This window comes from Pimephales promelas, chromosome 21, assembly GCF_988280905.1.
Source record: "Pimephales promelas chromosome 21, fPimPro1.hap1.1, whole genome shotgun sequence".
Classification (NCBI taxonomy): domain Eukaryota; kingdom Metazoa; phylum Chordata; class Actinopteri; order Cypriniformes; family Leuciscidae; genus Pimephales; species Pimephales promelas.
Window position 1 is genome coordinate 23122266 of NC_142789.1, and position 23420 is coordinate 23145685.

Below are 23420 nucleotides of genomic sequence, written 5' to 3' on the forward strand. Positions count from 1 at the left end.
ACGTTTTTTTTTTGGGGGCGAAAAATTAAGTTTCCCCAATCTTCTCAAAACTCCGGATTCTGATAGAGGGCCATGAGACTTAGACCTGAGTGCAAAAATGGAGGCTCTAGACCCTTCCAGAGCTGAGATATCGAAACTCAAAAATTCGGCCCGGAAAAAAAACGACAGTGGTACCCCTTACGTTTTTTTTTTTTGGGCGAAAAATTAATTTTCTCCAATCTTCCCAAAACTCTGGATTCTGATAGAGGGCCATGAGACTTAGACCTGAGTGCAAAAATGGAGGCTCTAGCCCCTTCCAGAGCTGAGATATCGAAACTCAAAAATTCGGCCCGAAAAAAAAACGACAGTGGTACCCCTTACGTTTTTTTTTTTGGGCGAAAAATTAAGTTTCTCCAATCTTCCCAAAACTCTGGATTCTGATAGAGGGCCATGAGACTTAGACCTGAGTGCAAAAATGGAGGCTCTAGTCCCTTCCAGAGCTGAGATATCGAAACTCAAAAATTCGGCCCGAAAAAAAAACGACAGTGGTACCCCCTTACGTTTTTTTTTTTTTGAGCGAAAAATTAAGTTTCCCCAATCTTCTCAAAACTCTGGATTCTGATAGAGGGCCATGAGACTCAGACCTGAGTGCAAAAATGGAGTCTCTAGCCCCTTCCAGAGCTGAGATATCGACACTCAAAAATTCGGCCCGAAAAAAAAACGACAGTGGTACCCCTTACGTTTTTTTTTTTGGGCGAAAAATTAAGTTTCTCAGATCTTCCCAAAACTCTGGATTCTGATAGAGGGCCATGAGACTTAGACCTGAGTGCAAAAATGGAGGCTCTAGCCCCTCCCAGAGCTGAGATATCGAAACTCAAAAATTCGGCCCGAAAAAAAACGACAGTGGTACCCCTTACGTTTTTTTTTTTTTGGGCGAAAAATTAAGTTTCTGCAATCTTCCCAAAACTCTGGATTCTGATAGAGGGCCATGAGACTTAGACCTGAGTGCAAAAATGGAGGCTCTAGCCCCTTCCAGAGCTGAGATATATAAACTCAAAAATTCGTCCCGAAAAAAAAAACGACAGTGGTACCCCTTACGTTTTTTTTTTTGGGCGAAAAATTACGTTTCTCCAATCTTCCCAAAACTATGGATTCTGATAGAGGGCCATGAGACTTAGACCTGAGTGCAAAAATGGAGGCTCTAGCCTCTTCCAGAGCTGAGATATCGAAACTCAAAAATTCGGCCCGAAAAAAAAACGACAGTGGTACCCCTTACGTTTTTTTTTTGGGGGCGAAAAATTAAGTTTCCCCAATCTTCTCAAAACTCCGGATTCTGATAGAGGGCCATGAGACTTAGACCTGAGTGCAAAAATGGAGGCTCTAGACCCTTCCAGAGCTGAGATATCGAAACTCAAAAATTCGGCCCGAAAAAAAAACGACAGTGGTACCCCTTACGTTTTTTTTTTTTGGGCGAAAAATTAATTTTCTCCAATCTTCCCAAAACTCTGGATTCTGATAGAGGGCCATGAGACTTAGACCTGAGTGCAAAAATGGAGGCTCTAGCCCCTTCCAGAGCTGAGATATCGAAACTCAAAAATTCGGCCCGAAAAAAAAACGACAGTGGTACCCCTTACGTTTTTTTTTTTGGGCGAAAAATTAAGTTTCTCCAATCTTCCCAAAACTCTGGATTCTGATAGAGGGCCATGAGACTTAGACCTGAGTGCAAAAATGGAGGCTCTAGCCCCTTCCAGAGCTGAGATATCGAAACTCAAAAATTCGGCCCGAAAAAAAAACGACAGTGGTACCCCTTACGTTTTTTTTTTTTTGGGCGAAAAATTAATTTTCTCCAATCTTCCCAGAACTCTGGATTCTGATAGAGGGCCATGAGACTTAGACCTGAGTGCAAAAATGGAGGCTCTAGCCCCTTCCAGAGCTGAGATATCGAAACTCAAAAATTCGGCCCGAAAAAAAAAACGACAGTGGTACCCCTACGTTTTTTTTTTTTTGAGCGAAAAATTAAGTTTCCCCAATCTTCTCAAAACTCTGGATTCTGATAGAGGGCCATGAGACTCAGACCTGAGTGCAAAAATGGAGTCTCTAGCCCCTTCCAGAGCTGAGATATCGACACTCAAAAATTCGGCCCGGAAAAAAAACGACAGTGGTACCCCTTACGTTTTTTTTTTTGGGCGAAAAATTAAGTTTCTCAGATCTTCCCAAAACTCTGGATTCTGATAGAGGGCCATGAGACTTAGACCTGAGTGCAAAAATGGAGGCTCTAGCCCCTTCCAGAGCTGAGATATCGAAACTCAAAAATTCGGCCCGAAAAAAAAAACCACAGTGGTACCCCTTACGTTTTTTTTTTTTTTTGGGCGAAAAATTAAGTTTCTCCAATCTTCCCAAAACTCTGGATTCTGATAGAGGGCCATGAGACTTAGACCTGAGTGCAAAAATGGAGGCTCTAGCCCCTTCCAGAGCTGAGATATTGAAACTCAAATATTCGACCAGAAAAAAAAAAACGACAGTGTTACCCCTTACGTTTTTTTTTGGGGGCGAAAAATTAAGTTTCCCCAATCTTCTCAAAACTCCGGATTCTGATAGAGGGCCATGAGACTTAGACCTGAGTGCAAAAATGGAGGCTCTAGCCCCTTCCAGAGCTGAGATATCGAAACTCAAACATTCGGCCCGAAAAAAAAAACGACAGTGGTACCCCTTACGTTTTTTTTTTTTGGGCGAAAAATTAAGTTTCTCCAATCTTCCCAAAACTCTGGATTCTGATAGAGGGCCATGAGACTTAGACCTGAGTGCAAAAATGGAGGCTCTAGCCCCTTCCAGAGCTGAGATATCGAAACTCAAAAATTCGGCCCGAAAAAAAAACGACAGTGGTACCCCTTACGTTTTTTTTTTTGGGCGAAAAATTAATTTTCTCCAATCTTCCCAAAACTCTGGATTCTGATAGAGGGCCATGAGACTTAGACCTGAGTGCAAAAATGGAGGCTCTAGCCCCTTCCAGAGCTGAGATATCGAAACTCAAAAATTCGGCCCGAAAAAAAAAACGACAGTGGTACCCCTTACGTTTTTTTTTTTTTGAGCGAAAAATTAAGTTTCCCCAATCTTCTCAAAACTCTGGATTCTGATAGAGGGCCATGAGACTCAGACCTGAGTGCAAAAATGGAGTCTCTAGCCCCTTCCAGAGCTGAGATATCGACACTCAAAAATTCGGCCCGAAAAAAAAACGACAGTGGTACCCCTTACGTTTTTTTTTTTGGGCGAAAAATTAAGTTTCTCAGATCTTCCCAAAACTCTGGATTCTGATAGAGGGCCATGAGACTTAGACCTGAGTGCAAAAATGGAGGCTCTAGCCCCTTCCAGAGCTGAGATATCGAAACTCAAAAATTCGGCCCGAAAAAAAAACGACAGTGGTACCCCTTACGTTTTTTTTTTTTTTGGGCGAAAAATTAAGTTTCTCCAATCTTCCCAAAACTCTGTATTCTGATAGAGGGCCATGAGACTTAGACCTGAGTGCAAAAATGGAGGCTCTAGCCCCTTCCAGAGCTGAGATATCGAAACTCAAAAATTCGGCCCGAAAAAAAAAACGACAGTGGTACCCCTTACGTTTTTTTTTTTTGGGCGAAAAATTACGTTTCTCCAATCTTCCCAAAACTCTGGATTCTGATAGAGGGCCATGAGACTTAGACCTGAGTGCAAAAATGGAGGCTCTAGCCTCTTCCAGAGCTGAGATATCGAAACTCAAAAATTCGGCCCGAAAAAAAAACGACAGTGTTACCCCTTACGTTTTTATTTTTTGAGTGAAAAATTAAGAATCCCCAATCTTCTTGAAACTCTGGATTCTGATAGAGGGCCATGAGACTTAGACCTGAGTGCAACAATGGAGGCTCTAGCCCCTTCCAGAGCTGAAATATCGAAACTCAAAATTTCGACCAGAAAAAAAACGACAGTGTTACCCCTTACGTTTTTTTTTTTGGGGCGAAAAATTAAGTTTCCCCAATCTTCTCAAAACTCTGGATTCTGATAGAGGGCCATGAGACTTAGACCTGAGTGCAAAAATGGAGGCTCTAGACCCTTCCAGAGCTGAGATATCGAAACTCAAAAATTCGGCCCGAAAAAAAAACGACAGTGGTACCCCTTACGTTTTTTTTTTTTGGGCGAAAAATTAATTTTCTCCAATCTTCCCAAAACTCTGGATTCTGATAGAGGGCCATAAGACTTAGACCTGAGTGCAAAAATTGAGGCTCTAGCCCCTTCCAGAGCTGAGATATCGAAACTCAAAAATTCGGCCCGAAAAAAAAAACGACAGTGGTACCCCTTACGTTTTTTTTTTGGGCGAAAAATTACGTTTCTCTAATCTTCCCAAAACTCTGGATTCTGATAGAGGGCCATGAGACTTAGACCTGAGTGCAAAAATGGAGGCTCTAGCCCCTTCCAGAGCTGAGATATCGAAACTCAAAAATTCGGCCCGAAAAAAAAAAACGACAGTGGTACCCCTTACGTTTTTTTTTTGGGCGAAAAATTAAGTTTCTCCAATCTTCCCAAAACTCTGGATTCTGATAGAGGGCCATGAGACTTAGACCTGAGTGCAAAAATGGAGGCTCTAGCCCCTTCCAGAGCTGAGATATCGAAACTCAAAAATTCGGCCCGAAAAAAAAAACGACAGTGGTACCCCTTACGTTTTTTTTTTTTGGGCGAAAAATTACGTTTCTCTAATCTTCCCAAAACTCTGGATTCTGATAGAGGGCCATGAGACTTAGACCTGAGTGCAAAAATGGAGGCTCTAGCCCCTTCCAGAGCTGAGATATCGAAACTCAAAAATTCGGCCCGAAAAAAAAAACGACAGTGGTACCCCTTACGTTTTTTTTTTGGGGCGAAAAATTAAGTTTCTCCAATCTTCCCAAAACTCTGGATTCTGATAGAGGGCCATGGGACTTAGACCTGAGTGCAAAAATGGAGGCTCTAGCCTCTTCCAGAGCTGAGATATCAAAACTCAAAAATTCGGCCCGAAAAAAAAACGACAGTGGTACCCCTTACGTTTTTTTTTTTGGGCGAAAAATTAAGTTTCTCCAATCTTCCCAAAACTCTGGATTCTGATAGAGGGCCATGAGACTTAGACCTGAGTGCAAAAATGGAGGCTCTAGCCCCTTCCAGAGCTGAGATATTGAAACTCAAAAATTCGACCAGAAAAAAAAACGACAGTGTTACCCCTTACGTTTTTATTTTTTGAGTGAAAAATTAAGAATCCCCAATCTTCTTGAAACTCTGGATTCTGATAGAGGGCCATGAGACTTAGACCTGAGTGCAACAATGGAGGCTCTAGCCCCTTCCAGAGCTGAAATATCGAAACTCAAAATTTCGACCAGAAAAAAAACGACAGTGTTACCCCTTACGTTTTTTTTTTTGGGGCGAAAAATTAAGTTTCCCCAATCTTCTCAAAACTCCGGATTCTGATAGAGGGCCATGAGACTTAGACCTGAGTGCAAAAATGGAGGCTCTAGCCCCTTCCAGAGCTGAGATATCGAAACTCAAACATTCGGCCCGAAAAAAAAAACGACAGTGGTACCCCTTACGTTTTTTTTTTTTGGGCGAAAAATTAAGTTTCTCCAATCTTCCCAAAACTCTGGATTCTGATAGAGGGCTATGAGACTTAGACCTGAGTGCAAAAATGGAGGCTCTAGCCCCTTCCAGAGCTGAGATATCGAAACTCAAAAATTCGGCCCGAAAAAAAAACGACAGTGGTACCCCTTACGTTTTTTTTTTTTAGCGAAAAATTAAGTTTCCCCAATCTTCTCAAAACTCTGGATTCTGATAGAGGGCCATGAGACTTAGACCTGAGTGCAAAAATGGAGTCTCTAGCCCCTTCCAGAGCTGAGATATCGAAACTCAAAAATTCGGCCCGAAAAAAAAAACGACAGTGGTACCCCTTACGTTTTTTTTTTGGGCGAAAAATTACGTTTCTCCAATCTTCCCAAAACTCTGGATTCTGATAGAGGGCCATGAGACTTAGACCTGAGTGCAAAAATGGAGGCTCTAGCCTCTTCCAGAGCTGCGATATTGAAACTCAAAAATTCGCCCCAGAAAAAAAACGACAGTGGTACCCCTTACGTTTTTTTTTTTTTGGGCGAAAAATTAATTTTCTCCAATCTTCCCAAAACTCTGGATTCTGATAGAGGGCCATGAGACTTAGACCTGAGTGCAAAAATGGAGGCTCTAGCCCCTTCCAGAGCTGAGATATCGAAACTCAAAAATTCGGCCCGAAAAAAAAAACGACAGTGGTACCCCTTACATTTTTTTTTTTTGAGCGAAAAATTAAGTTTCCCCAATCTTCTCAAAACTCTGGATTCTGATAGAGGGCCATGAGACTCAGACCTGAGTGCAAAAATGGAGTCTCTAGCCCCTTCCAGAGCTGAGATATCGACACTCAAAAATTCGGCCCGAAAAAAAAACGACAGTGGTACCCCTTACGTTTTTTTTTTTGGGCGAAAAATTAAGTTTCTCAGATCTTCCCAAAACTCTGGATTCTGATAGAGGGCCATGAGACTTAGACCTGAGTGCAACAATGGAGGCTCTAGCCCCTTCCAGAGCTGAAATATCGAAACTCAAAATTTCGACCAGAAAAAAAACGACAGTGTTACCCCTTACGTTTTTTTTTTGGGGCGAAAAATTAAGTTTCCCCAATCTTCTCAAAACTCCGGATTCTGATAGAGGGCCATGAGACTTAGACCTGAGTGCAAAAATGGAGGCTCTAGACCCTTCCAGAGCTGAGATATCGAAACTCAAAAATTCGGCCCGAAAAAAAAACGACAGTGGTACCCCTTACGTTTTTTTTTGGGGCGAAAAATTAATTTTCTCCAATCTTCCCAAAACTCTGGATTCTGATAGAGGGCCATGAGACTTGGACCTGAGTGCAAAAATGGAGGCTCTAGCCCCTTCCAGAGCTGAGATATCGAAACTCAAAAATTCGGCCCGAAAAAAAAAAACGACAGTGGTACCCCTTACGTTTTTTTTTTTGGGCGAAAAATTAAGTTTCTCCAATCTTCCCAAAACTCTGGATTCTGATAGAGGGCCATGAGACTTAGACCTGAGTGCAAAAATGGAGGCTCTAGCCCCTTCCAGAGCTGAGATATCGAAACTCAAAAATTCGGCCCGAAAAAAAAAAACGACAGTGGTACCCCTTACGTTTTTTTTTTTTTGAGCGAAAAATTAAGTTCCCCCAATCTTCTCAACACTCTGGATTCTGATAGAGGGCCATGAGACTCAGACCTGAGTGCAAAAATGGAGTCTCTAGCCCCTTCCAGAGCTGAGATATCGACACTCAAAAATTCGGCCCGAAAAAAAAACGACAGTGGTACCCCTTACGTTTTTTTTTTTGGGCGAAAAATTAAGTTTCTCAGATCTTCCCAAAACTCTGGATTCTGATAGAGGGCCATGAGACTTAGACCTGAGTGCAAAAATGGAGGCTCTAGCCCCTTCCAGAGCTGAGATATCGAAACTCAAAAATTCGGCCCGAAAAAAAAACGACAGTGGTACCCCTTACGTTTTTTTTTTTTTGGGCGAAAAATTTATTTTCTCCAATCTTCCCAAAACTCTGGATTCTGATAGAGGGCCATGAGACTTAGACCTGAGTGCAAAAATGGAGGCTCTAGCCCCTTCCAGAGCTGAGATATCGAAACTCAAAAATTCGGCCCGAAAAAAAAACGACAGTGGTACCCCTTACGTTTTTTTTTTTTAGCGAAAAATTAAGTTTCCCCAATCTTCTCAAAACTCTGGATTCTGATAGAGGGCCATGAGACTTAGACCTGAGTGCAAAAATGGAGTCTCTAGCCCCTTCCAGAGCTGAGATATCGACACTCAAAAATTCGGCCCGAAAAAAAAACGACAGTGGTACCCCTTACGTTTTTTTTTTTTGGGCGAAAAATTAAGTTTCTCCAATCTTCCCAAAACTCTGGATTCTGATAGAGGGCCATGAGACTTAGACCTGAGTGCAAAAATTGAGGCTCTAGCCCCTTCCAGAGCTGAGATATCGAAACTCAAAAATTCGGCCCGAAAAAAAAAACGACAGTGGTACCCCTTACGTTTTTTTTTTGGGGCGAAAAATTACGTTTCTCCAATCTTCCCAAAACTCTGGAGTCTGATAGAGGGCCATGAGACTTAGACCTGAGTGCAAAAATGGAGGCTCTAGCCCCTTCCAGAGCTGAGATATCGAAACTCAAAAATTCGGCCCGAAAAAAAACGACAGTGGTACCCCTTACGTTTTTTTTTTTTTTGGGCGAAAAATTAAGTTTCTCCAATCTTCCCAAAACTCTGGATTCTGATAGAGGGCCATGAGACTTAGACCTGAGTGCAAAAATGGAGGCTCTAGCCCCTTCCAGAGCTGAGATATCGAAACTCAAAAATTCGGCCCGGAAAAAAAACGACAGTGGTACCCCTTACGCTTTTTTTTTTTTTAGCGAAAAATTAAGTTTCCCCAATCTTCCCAAAACTCTGGATTCTGATAGAGGGCCATGAGACTTAGACCTGAGTGCAAAAATGGAGTCTCTAGCCCCTTCCAGAGCTGAGATATCGACACTCAAAAATTCGGCCAGAAAAAAAAACGACAGTGGTACCCCTTACGTTTTTTTTTTTTGGGCGAAAAATTACGTTTCTCCAATCTTCCCAAAACTCTGGATTCTGATAGAGGGCCATGAGACTTAGACCTGAGTGCAAAAATGGAGGCTCTAGCCCCTTCCAGAGCTGAGATATCGAAACTCAAAAATTCGGCCCGAAAAAAAAAACGACAGTGGTACCCCTTACGATTTTTTTTTGGGCGAAAAATTAAGTTTCTCCAATCTTCCCAAAACTCTGGATTCTGATAGAGGGCCATGAGACTTAGACCTGAGTGCAACAATGGAGGCTCTAGCCCCTTCCAGAGCTGAAATATCGAAACTCAAAATTTCGACCAGAAAAAAAACGACAGTGTTACCCCTTACGTTTTTTTTTTGGGGCGAAAAATTAAGTTTCCCCAATCTTCTCAAAACTCCGGATTCTGATAGAGGGCCATGAGACTTAGACCTGAGTGCAAAAATGGAGGCTCTAGACCCTTCCAGAGCTGAGATATCGAAACTCAAAAATTCGGCCCGAAAAAAAAAACGACAGTGGTACCCCTTACGTTTTTTTTTGGGGCGAAAAATTAATTTTCTCCAATCTTCCCAAAACTCTGGATTCTGATAGAGGGCCATGAGACTTGGACCTGAGTGCAAAAATGGAGGCTCTAGCCCCTTCCAGAGCTGAGATATCGAAACTCAAAAATTCGGCCCGAAAAAAAAAAACGACAGTGGTACCCCTTACGTTTTTTTTTTTGGGCAAAAAATTAAGTTTCTCCAATCTTCCCAAAACTCTGGATTCTGATAGAGGGCCATGAGACTTAGACCTGAGTGCAAAAATGGAGGCTCTAGCCCCTTCCAGAGCTGAGATATCGAAACTCAAAAATTCGGCCCGAAAAAAAAAACGACAGTGGTACCCCTTACGTTTTTTTTTTTTGAGCGAAAAATTAAGTTCCCCCAATCTTCTCAACACTCTGGATTCTGATAGAGGGCCATGAGACTCAGACCTGAGTGCAAAAATGGAGTCTCTAGCCCCTTCCAGAGCTGAGATATCGACACTCAAAAATTCGGCCCGAAAAAAAAACGACAGTGGTACCCCTTACGTTTTTTTTTTTGGGCGAAAAATTAAGTTTCTCAGATCTTCCCAAAACTCTGGATTCTGATAGAGGGCCATGAGACTTAGACCTGAGTGCAAAAATGGAGGCTCTAGCCCCTTCCAGAGCTGAGATATCGAAACTCAAAAATTCGGCCCGAAAAAAAAACGACAGTGGTACCCCTTACGTTTTTTTTTTTTGGGCGAAAAATTTATTTTCTCCAATCTTCCCAAAACTCTGGATTCTGATAGAGGGCCATGAGACTTAGACCTGAGTGCAAAAATGGAGGCTCTAGCCCCTTCCAGAGCTGAGATATCGAAACTCAAAAATTCGGCCCGAAAAAAAAACGACAGTGGTACCCCTTACGTTTTTTTTTTTTAGCGAAAAATTAAGTTTCCCCAATCTTCTCAAAACTCTGGATTCTGATAGAGGGCCATGAGACTTAGACCTGAGTGCAAAAATGGAGTCTCTAGCCCCTTCCAGAGCTGAGATATCGACACTCAAAAATTCGGCCCGAAAAAAAAACGACAGTGGTACCCCTTACGTTTTTTTTTTTTGGGCGAAAAATTAAGTTTCTCCAATCTTCCCAAAACTCTGGATTCTGATAGAGGGCCATGAGACTTAGACCTGAGTGCAAAAATGGAGGCTCTAGCCCCTTCCAGAGCTGAGATATCGAAACTCAAAAATTCGGCCCGAAAAAAAAAACGACAGTGGTACCCCTTACGATTTTTTTTTTGGGCGAAAAATTAAGTTTCTCCAATCTTCCCAAAACTCTGGATTCTGATAGAGGGCCATGAGACTTAGACCTGAGTGCAAAAATGGAGGCTCTAGCCCCTTCCAGAGCTGAGATATCGAAACTCAAAAATTCGGCCCGGAAAAAAAACGACAGTGGTACCCCTTACGTTTTTTTTTTTTGGGCGAAAAATTAAGTTTCTCCAATCTTCCCAAAACTCTGGATTCTGATAGAGGAACATGAAACTTTGACCTGAGTGCAAAAATGGAGGCTCTAGGCCCTTCCACAACCGAGATATTGAGATCCCATGTAGCATTTATGCCATTATAAATATCTCAATATCTCAGCTCTGGAAGGGTCTAGAGCCTCCATTTTTGCACTCAGGTTTAAGTCTTTATATTTCCTGCTTTATATTTTGGGGTGAAGTGTGACCAGGATCTGGTTTTGTTGAGATTCACACACTGACTGTGGTGTGTGTGTGTTTGTGCGTGTGCACCTGCTGTCTGGTCTAGTACACTCTAGTGCAGTGCCAGATCATTGCTGTAAGCCCAGCAGTGTTTATGTGGATGAGTGCGTGTTGGCGCTGATTGTGTCCTCTTCACATCCGTTCCTCCACTCCTCCAGCACCTGACTGCCAACACTCACTTCAGTCCCTAATATGAAGACATGTTGTGATGGATCCGTGTCAATATCGGGATTCTGATAACACCTGGTTTGGCCTATACATCCTTTAACATATCTCAGCTCTGGAAGGGTCTAGAGCCTCCATTCTTGCACTCAGGTCTAAGTCTCATGGCCCTCTATCAGAATCCAGAGTTTCAAGGAGATCAGAGAAACTCAAAATTTCGACCAAAAATAAAAACGACAGTGGTACCCCTTTCGTTTTTGTTTTGTTTTTCGGGCGAAAAATGAAGTTTCTCCAATCTTCTCAAAACTCTGGATTCTGATAGAGGGCCATGAGACTTTGACCTGAGTTCAAAAATGGAGGCTCTAGACCCTTCCAGAGCTGAGATATCGAAACTCAAAAATTCGACCCGAAAAAAAAAACGACAGTGTTACCCCTTTCGGTTTTTTTTTTGGTGCGAAAAAATTTGTTTCTCCAATCTTCTCAAAACTCTGGATTCTAATAGAGGGCCATGAGACTTAGACTTGAGTGCAAAAATGGAGGCCCTAGACCCTTCCAGAGCCAAGATATTGAGATCCCACATAGCATTTATGCCATTATAAATATCTCAATATCTCAGCTCTGGAAGGGTCTAGAGCCTCCATTTTTGCACTCAGGTTTAAGTCTTTATATTTCCTGCTTCATATTTTGGGGTGAAGTGTGACCAGGATCTGGTTTTGTTGAGAGTCACACACTGACTGTGGTGTGTGTGTGTTTGTGCGTGTGCACCTGCTGTCTGGTCTAGTACACAGTAGTGCAGTGCCAGATCAGTGCTGTGTGTAATAAGCCCAGCAGTGTTTATGTGGATGAGTGCGTGTTGGCGCTGATTGTGTCCTCTTCACATCCGTTCCTCCACTCCTCCAGCACCTGACTGCCAACACTCACTTCAGTCCCTAATATGAAGACATGTTGTGATGGATCCGTGTCAATATCTGGATTCTGATAACACCTGGTTTGGCCTATACATCCTTTAACATATCTCAGCTCTGGAAGGGTCTAGAGCCTTCATTTTTGCACTCAGGTCTAAGTCTCATGGCCCTCTATCAGAATCCAGAATTTCAAGGAGATCAGAGAAACTCAAAATTTCGACCAAAAATAAAAACGACAGTGGTACCCCTTTCATTTTTTTTTTTTTTGGTGCGAAAAAATAAGTTTCTCCAATCTTCTTGAAACTCTGGATTCTGATAGAGGGCCATGGGACTTAGACCTCAGTGCAAAAATGGAGGCTCTAGACCCTTCCAGAGCCGAGATATTGAGATCCCATGTAGCATTTATGCCATTATAAATATCTCAATATCTCAGCTCTGGAAGGGTCTAGAGCCTTCATTTTTGCACTCAGGTCTAAGTCTCATGGCCCTCTATCAGAATCCAGAGTTTCAAGAAGATCAGAGAAACTCAAAATTTCGACCAAAAAAAAAAAAAAAACGTTTCGTTTTTTTTTCGGGGTGAGAAATTAAGTTTCTCCAATCTTCTCAAAACTCTGGATTCTGATAGAGGGCCATGAGACTTAGACTTGAGTGCAAAAATTGAGGCTCTAGACCCTTCCAGAGCTGAGATATTGAGATCCCACGTAGCATTTTTGCCATTATAAATATCTCAATATCTCAGCTCTGGAAGGGTCTAGAGCCTCAATTTTTGCAATCCAGAGTTTCAAGAAGATCAGAGAAACTCAAAATTTCGACCAAAAAAAAAAAAACGACAGTGGTACCCCTTTCGTTTTTTTTTTTTGGTGCGAAAAAATAAGTTTCTCCAATCTTCTTGAAACTCTGCATTCTGATAGAGGGCCATGGGACTTAGACCTCAGCGCAAAAATAGAGGCTCTAGACCCTTCCAGAGGTAAGATATTAACATCCCACGTAGCATTTATGCCATTATAAAAATAGTGGGATAAATGCTACGTGGGATCTCAATATCTCAGCTCTGGAAGGGTCTAGAGTCTCCATTTTTGCACTCAGGTCTAAGTCTCATGGCCCTCTATCAGAATCCAGAGTTTCGAGAAGATCAGAGAAACTTTTTTTTTGCACCTAAAGTTGACAGGGGTACTCCTGTTGGTTTTGTGGGTCGAAATTTTGAGTTTCTCCAATCTTCCCAAAACTCTGGATACTGAAAGAGGGCCATGAGACTTAGACCGTCTTAGACATGTAGTTGCAAAGTTACTTATAGTTAGTAGAGTGTCTAATGTTGACCATCAAAATAAAATGTAACCATTTATTTGAAGTTAAGCAGTCATTTTGGTTAGAAATCGCTCATTCTAAAGCACTGAACCTGTTTGTGTTTCCAGAAGTGTGTGTGGTGGGGGTACATTTATTATTGTGAAATCTGGGATTCACTTGGCTTATCCCTTGTGTGATTAGTTAAGGTTCAGCCAACCACAGATTCCAGCTATAACATGGACCATTAAACTGAGAACACAGAAGCAGCTTTTGTTAAACAAGCTGTGTAAAGTCTTTAATTTGTCTGGCATGTCAAGTATGATTGCAATGACTGGAGAGCAGAACCCATTCAGACTCATAATGCTAGCTAATCCTATTAACTCTGGTTATATTAGCACTGATGCTGGACCAATGATCAATCTGTTAGCTTTAAAAATTTTGGGCAAATTTAAATCAAAATGGTGCCCCATAGCCTGTACTGTACACCTATCGATTTCTTGAAATACACCTGCAAAGATCACTAAATTACATTTGAGAATCTGAAAACATATACTGAACAATTCAAATTGAAGCATTATACAGTGGCAGGCTGCTAGGGACTTTTATTTTGCATTTTGCGTCTAATTTTATAAACTTTTTTTATTACAAATGATATGATCACAAAAATTAATATATGGAAAACTAAGACTTTTCTTTACATGGCAACTTGTTTACAACTTTTTTATTGGATAAGAATATTTGTTTTATTTTAACTTCTTTTTTTCTTTCTTTTACTTTTTCTTTTCTTTTTTTTTTCTTTTTTTTTTTTTTACATTTTTCAGTCCTAACTGTTTAGTATAAGGTTTGAATACCAAAAAAGTAAATAAAAAATAATTGAATTCATTAAAAATATTTTAATAATAAATATTAAAAAAAAACCTTAAAGCCATGTTAAAGGGATAGTTCACTCAAAAATTCTGTCATCACAAAAGATGATATTTTGAAAAATATCCCACAGTATGGGGAAAGTATTTTTTTCCCCATACTATGGGAGTCAATGGGGTCCATTAACTGTTTGGTTACCCAGATTCTTCAAAATATCATATTTTGTGTTCAGCAGAAGAAATAAATTAATTCAGGTTTGGAACAACTTGAGGGAGAGTAAATGATAACAGAATGTTATACATAAAGCTATCCCTTTAACACTGCCTTTATCGTCATCATCTCCTTTTTCTGTATCCACTTAGTCCTGTCAAAAGCAAAAAGTGACTTGTCACAGCAATAACTTTAACTCATGTAATGTATTAAAGGTCACCCCAAAGCAAGAGCCTTTATCACTCATGGTGGGACGCATGGAATCTATGAGGGCATCTGTCATGGTGTTCCAATGGTGATGCTTCCCCTCTTTGGTGACCAGAATGACAATGTGCACCGCGTTGCATCTCGAGGGGTGGGAGTGATCCTCGACATCCATGACATTACTGCACAAACACTGGTCGATGCTCTCAATGCAGTTATTAATGACAGCAGGTGACTGTTTGAACATCATTTTTTTCATGTTTTTTTTTTTTCTCTTTCATAATCTCAATGCATCTCTCTCGCTGTCTTCTGTAGCTATAAGCAAAAAATGGAGAAGCTGTCGGCCATACACAATGACCGTCCCATGCAGCCCTTGGATCTGGCGGTGTACTGGACAGAGTTTGTTATGAGACATAAGGGGGCCGAGCATCTGAGACCTGCTGCCCATGACCTCAACTGGCTTCAGTACCACAGTCTGGATGTGATTGGCTTTCTGCTCTTTATTGTCCTGATTGTAACTCTAGTAACATTTAAATGCTGTGGTCTGTGCTGGAGACGCTGCTGTAGAAAAACGCAGAAAAGGAAGGAAGACTGATCGTATGGGGATAAAAAAAAAAGTGGTATTTGCTTATAAAAGCAAACATTTTCTACATCTACCGTTTCAGTTTCACTGACTTCCATCGGCTGACAACTGAGCCAAAGGGTTTTGGGTTTTTTTTTTTTTAAAGCTGCAGTTTTGTAAACAGGGATCACATATTCATATTTTGAAGCAGTTTCATGTGTAAATATTTTGTTTCTTACGATATTAGTTTCACATACTTTCATTTTGATATCGCCAACCTCTACTTACAGTGCCTATAATTGTAGTCAATATCATATAGAGTATAATTTTTATTTACTTAAGGCAGTTCTTGATGGACCTTAATCAGGAAGGATAGATGTTGAATATAATACACATTAAAGACTGTGAAACTAAAGTATAAGCTTGTCTAATTTTATAACCGTTGTTTGTTTGTTTTTTTATTTCAATTGAAGTATTCATCTTCCATGTTTCATCAACTTATGATCAACACCAATGCATTTTTCATCTGAACTGAATTGCCTAAACTTTTTCCAGTTATCTTTCCCCCCTAGATTTTTCTCTTGTTAATTTTGCTCCTATGCTCAATTAAATGATAACGACCAATCAATTTTGTATGAAAGGAACATTTTTGTTGTGCACTTGTAGCCTCTTGCTTTGTGAAAAATCACTCCTTGAACTGGAAAAATAAAATCCTAAAATATGAACACAGTGAAGTTATTTATTATGAAACCTCAGGCTCTTTTCTCAAACGAAATAGGCTAGAAGAATAGAGCCTTATTATCTAACATTACATAGTTGAGAACTGTTTGTGCAAGGGTTGTTACATTTAGTGGTGTAATTGTAAACTCAAATTTTAATATCACGTTTCTTTAAACTGGAAAAAGGGTAAAGCCCAAGTTTCATTTCGACAGAAAGCTCTGGTTGTGCAAGAGGTGAAACCTCAAGATCTTTTTAAACTGTTGAACAAAGCTTCATTTGTAAATGTAGTTTCTAAAACACTGAAAGCAAAGTAAAATTCAAAACTTACTTTAAGCGACCCCTGGTGGAGGGAAGAGGCCTGCTAAAATTTAGAATTTCATTTTTCAATTGTCTAGCTTTAGTTCAGTTTTCTTAACAATATTTTGCAGCATGCATTGTTCAAATTTATATTGTATTATGAAGTGAATGTTTATTATATTAAGCTATCCAATTATAATTGTAGATGGTGACAAATGATTTGTTAAGCTCACGTGATGAAATTATTAAGACAAGACACCAAACCTCAAATTCTACGTAATCAAATCTGGTCTTTTATTTGTAGGATCGCAAGTAAAACACAAAGTCAGTGTATTCTTACATTGAGCTAATGACATTAATCATAATACTATTTTTTTTTCCAGCCGAGCGTAACAAATTATATTTTAATCACTTTTTTCTAGGGCTGTGCAAAAGTTAATTGCGATTAATCGCATCCAAAATAAAAGTCTGTGTTTACATAATATATTTGTGTGTGCTGTATATAATTATGTTGTATATATAAATACACACACATGCATGTATATATTTAAGAAAATGTGTTATTCATATATCAAATATTTATATTTTTATAATATAGATTATGTATTTATAAATATATACAGAATTTAAGCGCAAATAATTCTTAAATATATACATGCATGCATAGGTATTTATATATACAAAATAATTATCTACAGCACACACAAATATATTATGTAAACACAGACTTTTATTTTGGATGCGATTAATCGCAATTAACTTTTGCACAGCCCTACTTTTTTCACATTCCGTTCATTCATTATTTTCAAATACAAATCATCTAGTTCCTTTACTGAAATTCCACAAGACCAGTTAGTAGGCTACTTATATCTCTGAGGTGATAAGAAAGGGAGTTATAAATTAGGCTACATAAATATGACAAGTGATTAAATGAGAAATAGATATTTGTTTAAATAACTTCATATTCGGTGTTTAATTGGATATTATAAATATACAGAGGATACACTAAGAATTACTACGCTAAACTAAGTTTCTCTAGGAATACCAGTAGTTCAGTTTATCCATGCAGAACTCCTAATTTTGTAATTAATGAAAATTAGCGTGACTAATAAGGAGATAGCCTATTCTGTCTTAAGTCATACATATTAAAGATATATTCAATAATCACATGATTATTACTACAACATATGATATGACTATATTTAATCACATGTACATTAATTGTCATGCCAGGTTTAGTAATTAAAAGATCTAATTTTTACTTGCCACATGTGCTTTTCTTCTTTATAGTATATGATTTTCAGCTGCTCTGACAAAGCATTTAGCTTGACTAATGACTGAAGGTATTTCACTTAGTTTAAATGAGACATTAGCATTGTGACTGAAACAGAACACAGTAATAGCTGCAACCGTGATGAAGTTTCACAAATAAATAAAAATATTAATAAATTAATAAAAACATACAATAAGAACATCGATTACGGCAGTATGCAGCTATGTGTACATCTATTTTGTGCACTAACAATTCTATTCTAAAACAAGTAGAGTGTCTGTGCGAGAAAGGGACAGAATGTGTTGTGTAGCCCACATTACGTGTTACAAGTGAAGAGTATCCCGTAGTGTATGAGAGAGTTGGAGATGATACTTCTTCTCAGGATTCTGCTGATTGTGACTAAACACGTTTCTGTTCACCTCCGTCATGATGTCCAATAAAGGGCTCTTTCTGCAAATTTAAGGGGGAAAAAACAGAATAAGGGGACTTGAAAGAAAAACACCCCGTACATAAGTCATTTTCAATTCTGCTTTTGTAGAGAAAATCTATAATTCATTTTTATGGTTACTGCAGTGTTAAATGTCTGGTTACAAGCAATAAAGGACTGAACAGTGGTAAAAAAAAGGTCCATAAAGTACCTCTCATGCCCCCTTAATAAGGCAGTGTGTAATGCATGCAGGTAAACCGACTGGTGGCCAGAATCTTCCAGCAGTTTCGCCTCTGCTGTGCACACGCTCCAAAGGACGTCAGCTGACACCGGGACAGTCCTCTTGACCGCACACTGCCTAGCCGAATGGCATTTCGGTCCATCCGTCTCAAGGTATTCATCATCCATTGAGGGTGTTGGAGGGGCTTCTGTTGTCCAGTAGATCTGGGTGAAGAACAGTTTGGGTTTCCCACCAAGTGAAGGACACTGGTTTGGGCTGAAAAGCTGCCTGAGATCCTCCAGCCTGATGCCCAGGCCGTTCGAGTCTGTAGCCAACAGATGAGTGTCCGTTCCCCTGCTAATGAGGCAGCAGACAAAGCGGTTGACCTTCTGAATGCTCCGGTTGCGAGTCAGGTCTTCCAAGACCTTCCAGGTTTCTTTCAGACCCAGGAGAGAATGGAAAATGACGCTGAAGCCCAGACGCTCAAATGTCTGATTCAACATCTCTGAAAGGACACAAACAGCGTAGACGTTTAAATGCAGATGTTTTGCACAAGAACGCATTATAATGATCTACAAGTCTTTTCTTTTCGCACATTTCCTAATTTGTAATTAAAAGTGAAAACAAAACCCCAATGAAAACAGCAATTTCTTTAGAATAATGTGGGTGGAAAATGGGATTTAAAAACAAAAAAACAAAAATACAGCCTTCCCCTGTGGGTAAACATTATGTCATTGTGTTTTTTTCTGCAAAAAAAGTTTCCCTAACAAACCAATGGGATAAAACAGATTATGTTTTCAGTATTAAATGTCACTATAGTGATTATTAAGGGTCAAAACCTATATCACACACACTTACCTCCATCAAAGCCAACACAGTCAATTATCACACAAAGGCCTCTCTGCTCAGGATTTATTTGATACTCCTTCACAAAAGCCTAGCAGACATATAGACAGTGGGAGGAATAGCTTATAGCCTGTTCATAAATAAAATAACCATCAGAAAAAAATGCTAGGCTTTGCCACGATGACTATTTATTAATTAGTGAGAAGCTGATTTATTACCTGTTGTTGTTGTGTACCAGTTTCTGGCACCGAAAGCTTCAAATTTTTAAACTCTAGAAAAAGACCAAAAGCAATTCTGTTATTTTATCCGTAGGATCTTAATTAAAACTAAAAATGAAGACTGAAAATGATAATCTCACCTTGAGAACAGCATTGTGATCGTCTCACTTGTTTGACAGAAGACTGACACTTCCCAGGTGTGAACTGAAATTGAGCAATATAGAGATATAGTAAGTACAATTATCATCATTTAACATACTAGACCTATTGGAGACTTTTTTTTTTTTTTCTAAAATTGTCTTACCTTAAAGGAATTCTGAACTTTTGGGACTGCACATTGTACATTCTGACCTGAATAAATTTTTATTAATTTATTAAATTGTTTAAATGCACTTACCGCTCAAGTTTGGTAACCAGAGCCATAAAAAAAAAAAAAAAACACATCTACTAAATTTCAACCATGATTTTATTTTTTAAACTTTGGCTTTGAAAATGAACTTTGAGACTGTGAGACTAAAATGAAGCATTATAATATGGTTATAATATACAAAATGTTCTAGGTTCTTAAGGGCAACATGGTGTTTTTTAAACACACGTTTCAATGGAGAGCCTATCCCTCCCCTCCGCTTCCGGCTCATGGGACCTTATTTCGGAAAAAAATGTATGGTAGTCAATGGCGAGAGAACTGTGCCCTGAATTACACATATGATGTTTGTTAAAATTTAGTTTTATTTGAAAATCGCTCAATGAACTACATCTTCCAGGAAGCGAAACGACGAGCAATATCCATTGCTCGTATATGTGCAGTCTGGTACAAAACACTCAGGCATGACGGCGTAACGTTACGATTATAACGTAAGAAGATAGAAACAATGACAGACGTTAGCTTCAGTAAAGTTAGCTTCATTCATTGAGAGAAAATGTGCGCCTTTGTTTTATCAATTTTTAGGGCTGTGCAAAAATGAATTGCGATTAATCGCATCCAAAATAAAAGTCTGTATTTACATAATATATTTGTGTGTGCTGTATATAATTATTTTGTATATATAAATACACACACATGCATGTATATATTTAAGAAAATGTGTTATTCATATATAACATATTTTTATTTATACAATGAATATTATATTATTATATATAATATTATATTATTATAATATTAATTTATAAATATATACAGAATTTAAGCGCAAACAATTCTTAAATATATACATGCATGCATAGGTATTTATATATACAAATAAATTATATACAGCACACACAAATATATTATGTAAACACAGACTTTTATTTTGGATGCGATTAATCGCAATTAACTTTTGCACAGCCATATCAATTTTACATCAAACTGCGACTTTCTTGATTTTAAAATGTATCTTTTAAATTGACAACCATCAAATGTGTAATTCAGGGCACAATTCAAACGAGATCAAAATATTTGTTGTCTCTCGCCATTGACTACCATACAATATTTTTCCGAAATAAGGTCCAATGGTGGTCGACCGGAAGGGGAGGGCTTAGGCTCTCTATAGCAGAATTAAAGGGAAACTCCAACCATTTGCATTAAGATTTCCTTTGTTAGAAATCCAGTCATACTATTGAATGGTCATGCAGACAAAACGCTCCAAGGTTTGATTGCACTTCACATGTAAAGTTACGCGTCAGAGTAAGTGTGTCGATTGTCTGAAGCCCATATAGAATCACGCCAATCCATTGGCCTGCGGAGCTGAGCATTGCAGTGCACTATGGGGATTATTGTCTACAATCCACAAGCACTAAAGTCATTTTCTGCCTTTTATCAGAAAATAAGGACCCAAATTAGAAATTTATGATACCATTCTACTAAATATATGACCCATTTTCAATACATATTCATATCTCCACCGGTGGAATTACCCTTTAAGTTTTGCATATAGTCAAATCAAAAGCTGTAAGCAAATGTTGCATAAACCTTGCAGTGCATTTTTCTCAGCAGACAAGAAGTTAACTAAACAAACAAAAGAAAAGTGACCTCACAAATGACTGACCTCTTTTCTGGTAGGCCTGAATCCTTTTGACAAGGTCCATTCTTTTAAGGTTCTTCAAACAATGTTCAAGCAGTTCTAGCTTATCACAAGAAACTTCATCTAACTTCTCCAACTCCACCACCACATCTAGAAAGCTCTATTAGAAATCAAATGCAATGAGACAAACATGAATATAACAAATCCCGGAAAAGTGGTAGATTTTTGGACTGTCATGCCATATGCATATTTATGTTCAGAGTATAATTATTTTTTAGTACAAACATTCTAAAGGTTAAACGTGTAATTTCTCCAGTCTTACGGTAGCTCGAGCCATTCTTTCTTTGGGTAGGATACTGTTCAGGAGAAAGATAAGAGATTGTAACTCCTCTTTGTCCAGGTTTTCATTCATATCTGCCATTAGAACCCTGTGGAAATGAGATCAGCAATCAGGTGGGGAAAAATGACATAATAACAAATAACATAAAGGTCATGCTCTAAAATAAAACTTTCCATTACCACACGCATTTTCAGACATGAAAAAACAAATGTACATGACAAATTACCTGTAATCTGAGAGGGCCCTTCCCTCCTGCAGAATTCTTTCTACCTGTTGTCTGTTGGTGCCGAAAACTTTCTTTAGGACATCAAAGCGCTTCATTCGGAACATGAGCTCCATCAGCAGGGCATCACCAGCCTGAGATTGGCCCGTTTGGTTCTGTCTCTGTTTGGCAAAGGCCAGCAAAGCTCCTCTCAAATCTTCCACACAGCTATTGGTGAACAAATCTGTACAAAGGTATCGGAGGATCCTACACTCCTCGTTGTTAAGATCTGCGGTCACATTGTTAACGATGATAGTAAATCCATCCGCCATTTCACTGCATGAGCCTGTATATATGCTGTAGGTTATAGTTTGGGTCATTTTAAAAGCTGGGAGTAGGCAATTTTAAACATCTATTTATCAAGTCCGGAAAAACAGTGGAAAAAAATATTTGTATTTTTAGTTTTTTGATGAAATTGAATGAAAATTGCATTTATCTTGACAGAGAGGGGGAAAAAAATCCACCGCAGCCTCATTCATCACATTCTTGTAGAAATCAACGGCCACTTGGATTTACACTTGTAAGTGTCAAAGCACTTACAGATTTGAAGGCCAAAAGCTTTGGTGGTGATGCCTACAGAGAGGCTTATCTCCTGGAGACAATGAAAGGAAAAGGAAAAGGAAGAGAAGAAAGGTGGAACAAAGAGTTGATGTTAGCTCAAAATGAAATCATGCCTTCTTCGATAGAATAGAAAGTACCTGGATATCCACACTAAATAATTGCAAAACATATACATAAAGAAACAGTGGTAGCTAAGTTGCATGTTGGTTTGCATTGACCACTTGGGGGGTTTTCCGCCGCATTTTGGACAAAACGACCCCCCCGCCCCCCAAACCATTTTGAAGGGGATTCCCGTGAGGTGTTGGTTACGTTCCCAAAGCGATTCACATTACTTACACTCACTGTCTTAACCCACGCATACATTTCTGGCGTGTTTTAAATGGTTAGCCTATTATATGACGGAAGACTTCTGCATTTTGGTTCTTTGGAACTGTTCTTTCGTCATCATTAAAAAGGGTCAATCGAATTCGATCCGAATAAAAAGAATGGTTTTGAACAATGACATCTTGAGTGCGAGCTAGAGCATACGTGTCAGTTTACCACATTTTAAAGGGCGGAGCTAATGTTTAAATGGCAACCACCTTTAAAATCAGATAGAACTACACTCGAAAAGCACAAACTAGCATGTAGCGATAAACCAGCGTTAGTTACCCATGTTGTTCACGTCGCCTTTAACTGGTACGTGTGCAACTACGCATTGTGTGGAACTATAAATAAACAAAGTTAAAATTATAAAGTATTAAGCTATTAAAAAACATACAATTACAACGAACAGAAATAAAGAAAGACATATCGTTTTTGACGACAATACCTTTGACGCCGTGTGGCTTCATCTCGTCGTCTCAGAAAAGAAAACCTAAGAGCGAAAGTAGCCTCTTTCAGATTACAGAGTCAGACCTACCAAACCACTCCCTCCCGAACTCTACTTTCGTTTCTGTTTTTTTTTTTTTTCAATCAGCTGATAAAGCTACTCATTTTTCTCTCTCCTTACACTTTATTAGTGCTAATTCTGTAACAGACTGATGGAATTTGATCTGGGATGGTCATAAGGGATGCTTGTTGACAGTCAACAATGTTGACTAAAAACATTTTTTTTTAAGGTTTGGTAATTATAGAGCACTGTCACACCTTTAATAATGTGTGAGATCTACAAAAACTTTGACTAAGTCTGAAAGGAAAACTATACAACTGAAACA

The 23420-nt window shown here is 39.1% G+C and overlaps 2 protein-coding genes across 3 annotated transcripts in view; one reads left to right on the forward strand and one right to left on the reverse strand.

Moving 5' to 3' along the window:
• Positions 1–15779, forward strand: part of LOC120480385 (UDP-glucuronosyltransferase) — a 77856-nt gene extending 62077 nt beyond the window's left edge. For both annotated transcript variants that reach the window (XM_089125086.1, XM_089125087.1), the window contains 2 exons: positions 14504–14723; positions 14808–15779. In XM_089125086.1, coding sequence (XP_088981212.1) covers positions 14504–14723; positions 14808–15087 — 500 coding nt within the window. In that variant the 3' untranslated portion in view covers positions 15088–15779. The remainder of the gene's footprint in view (positions 1–14503; positions 14724–14807) is intronic.
• Positions 15780–16341: 562 nt separating this feature from the next.
• Positions 16342–23178, reverse strand: cflara (CASP8 and FADD like apoptosis regulator a). The gene is made up of 10 exons (XM_039673468.2): positions 23036–23178; positions 21628–22255; positions 21384–21489; positions 21086–21221; positions 19360–19406; positions 19196–19259; positions 19056–19108; positions 18850–18928; positions 17983–18496; positions 16342–17794 (listed from the first exon to the last, which is right to left on the reverse strand). The coding sequence occupies exons 2-10, from the start codon at positions 21981–21983 to the stop codon at positions 17668–17670; spliced, it is 1482 nt and encodes a 493-aa protein (XP_039529402.2). The 5' UTR covers positions 21984–22255; positions 23036–23178; the 3' UTR covers positions 16342–17667.
• Positions 23179–23420: the final 242 nt, after the last annotated feature.

Coding starts and splice junctions, on each gene's coding strand:
- cflara (XM_039673468.2), bottom strand. CDS start 21,983: ATGACCCAAACTATAACCTACAGCATATATACAGGCTCATGCAGTGAA. Junction 21,222..21,383: donor AAAGAATGGCTCGAGCTACC/GTAAGACTGGAG, acceptor GATTTCTAATAG/AGCTTTCTAGATGTGGTGGT. Junction 17,795..17,982: donor TTATTAAGGGGGCATGAGAG/GTACTTTATGGA, acceptor TTAAATTTGCAG/AAAGAGCCCTTTATTGGACA.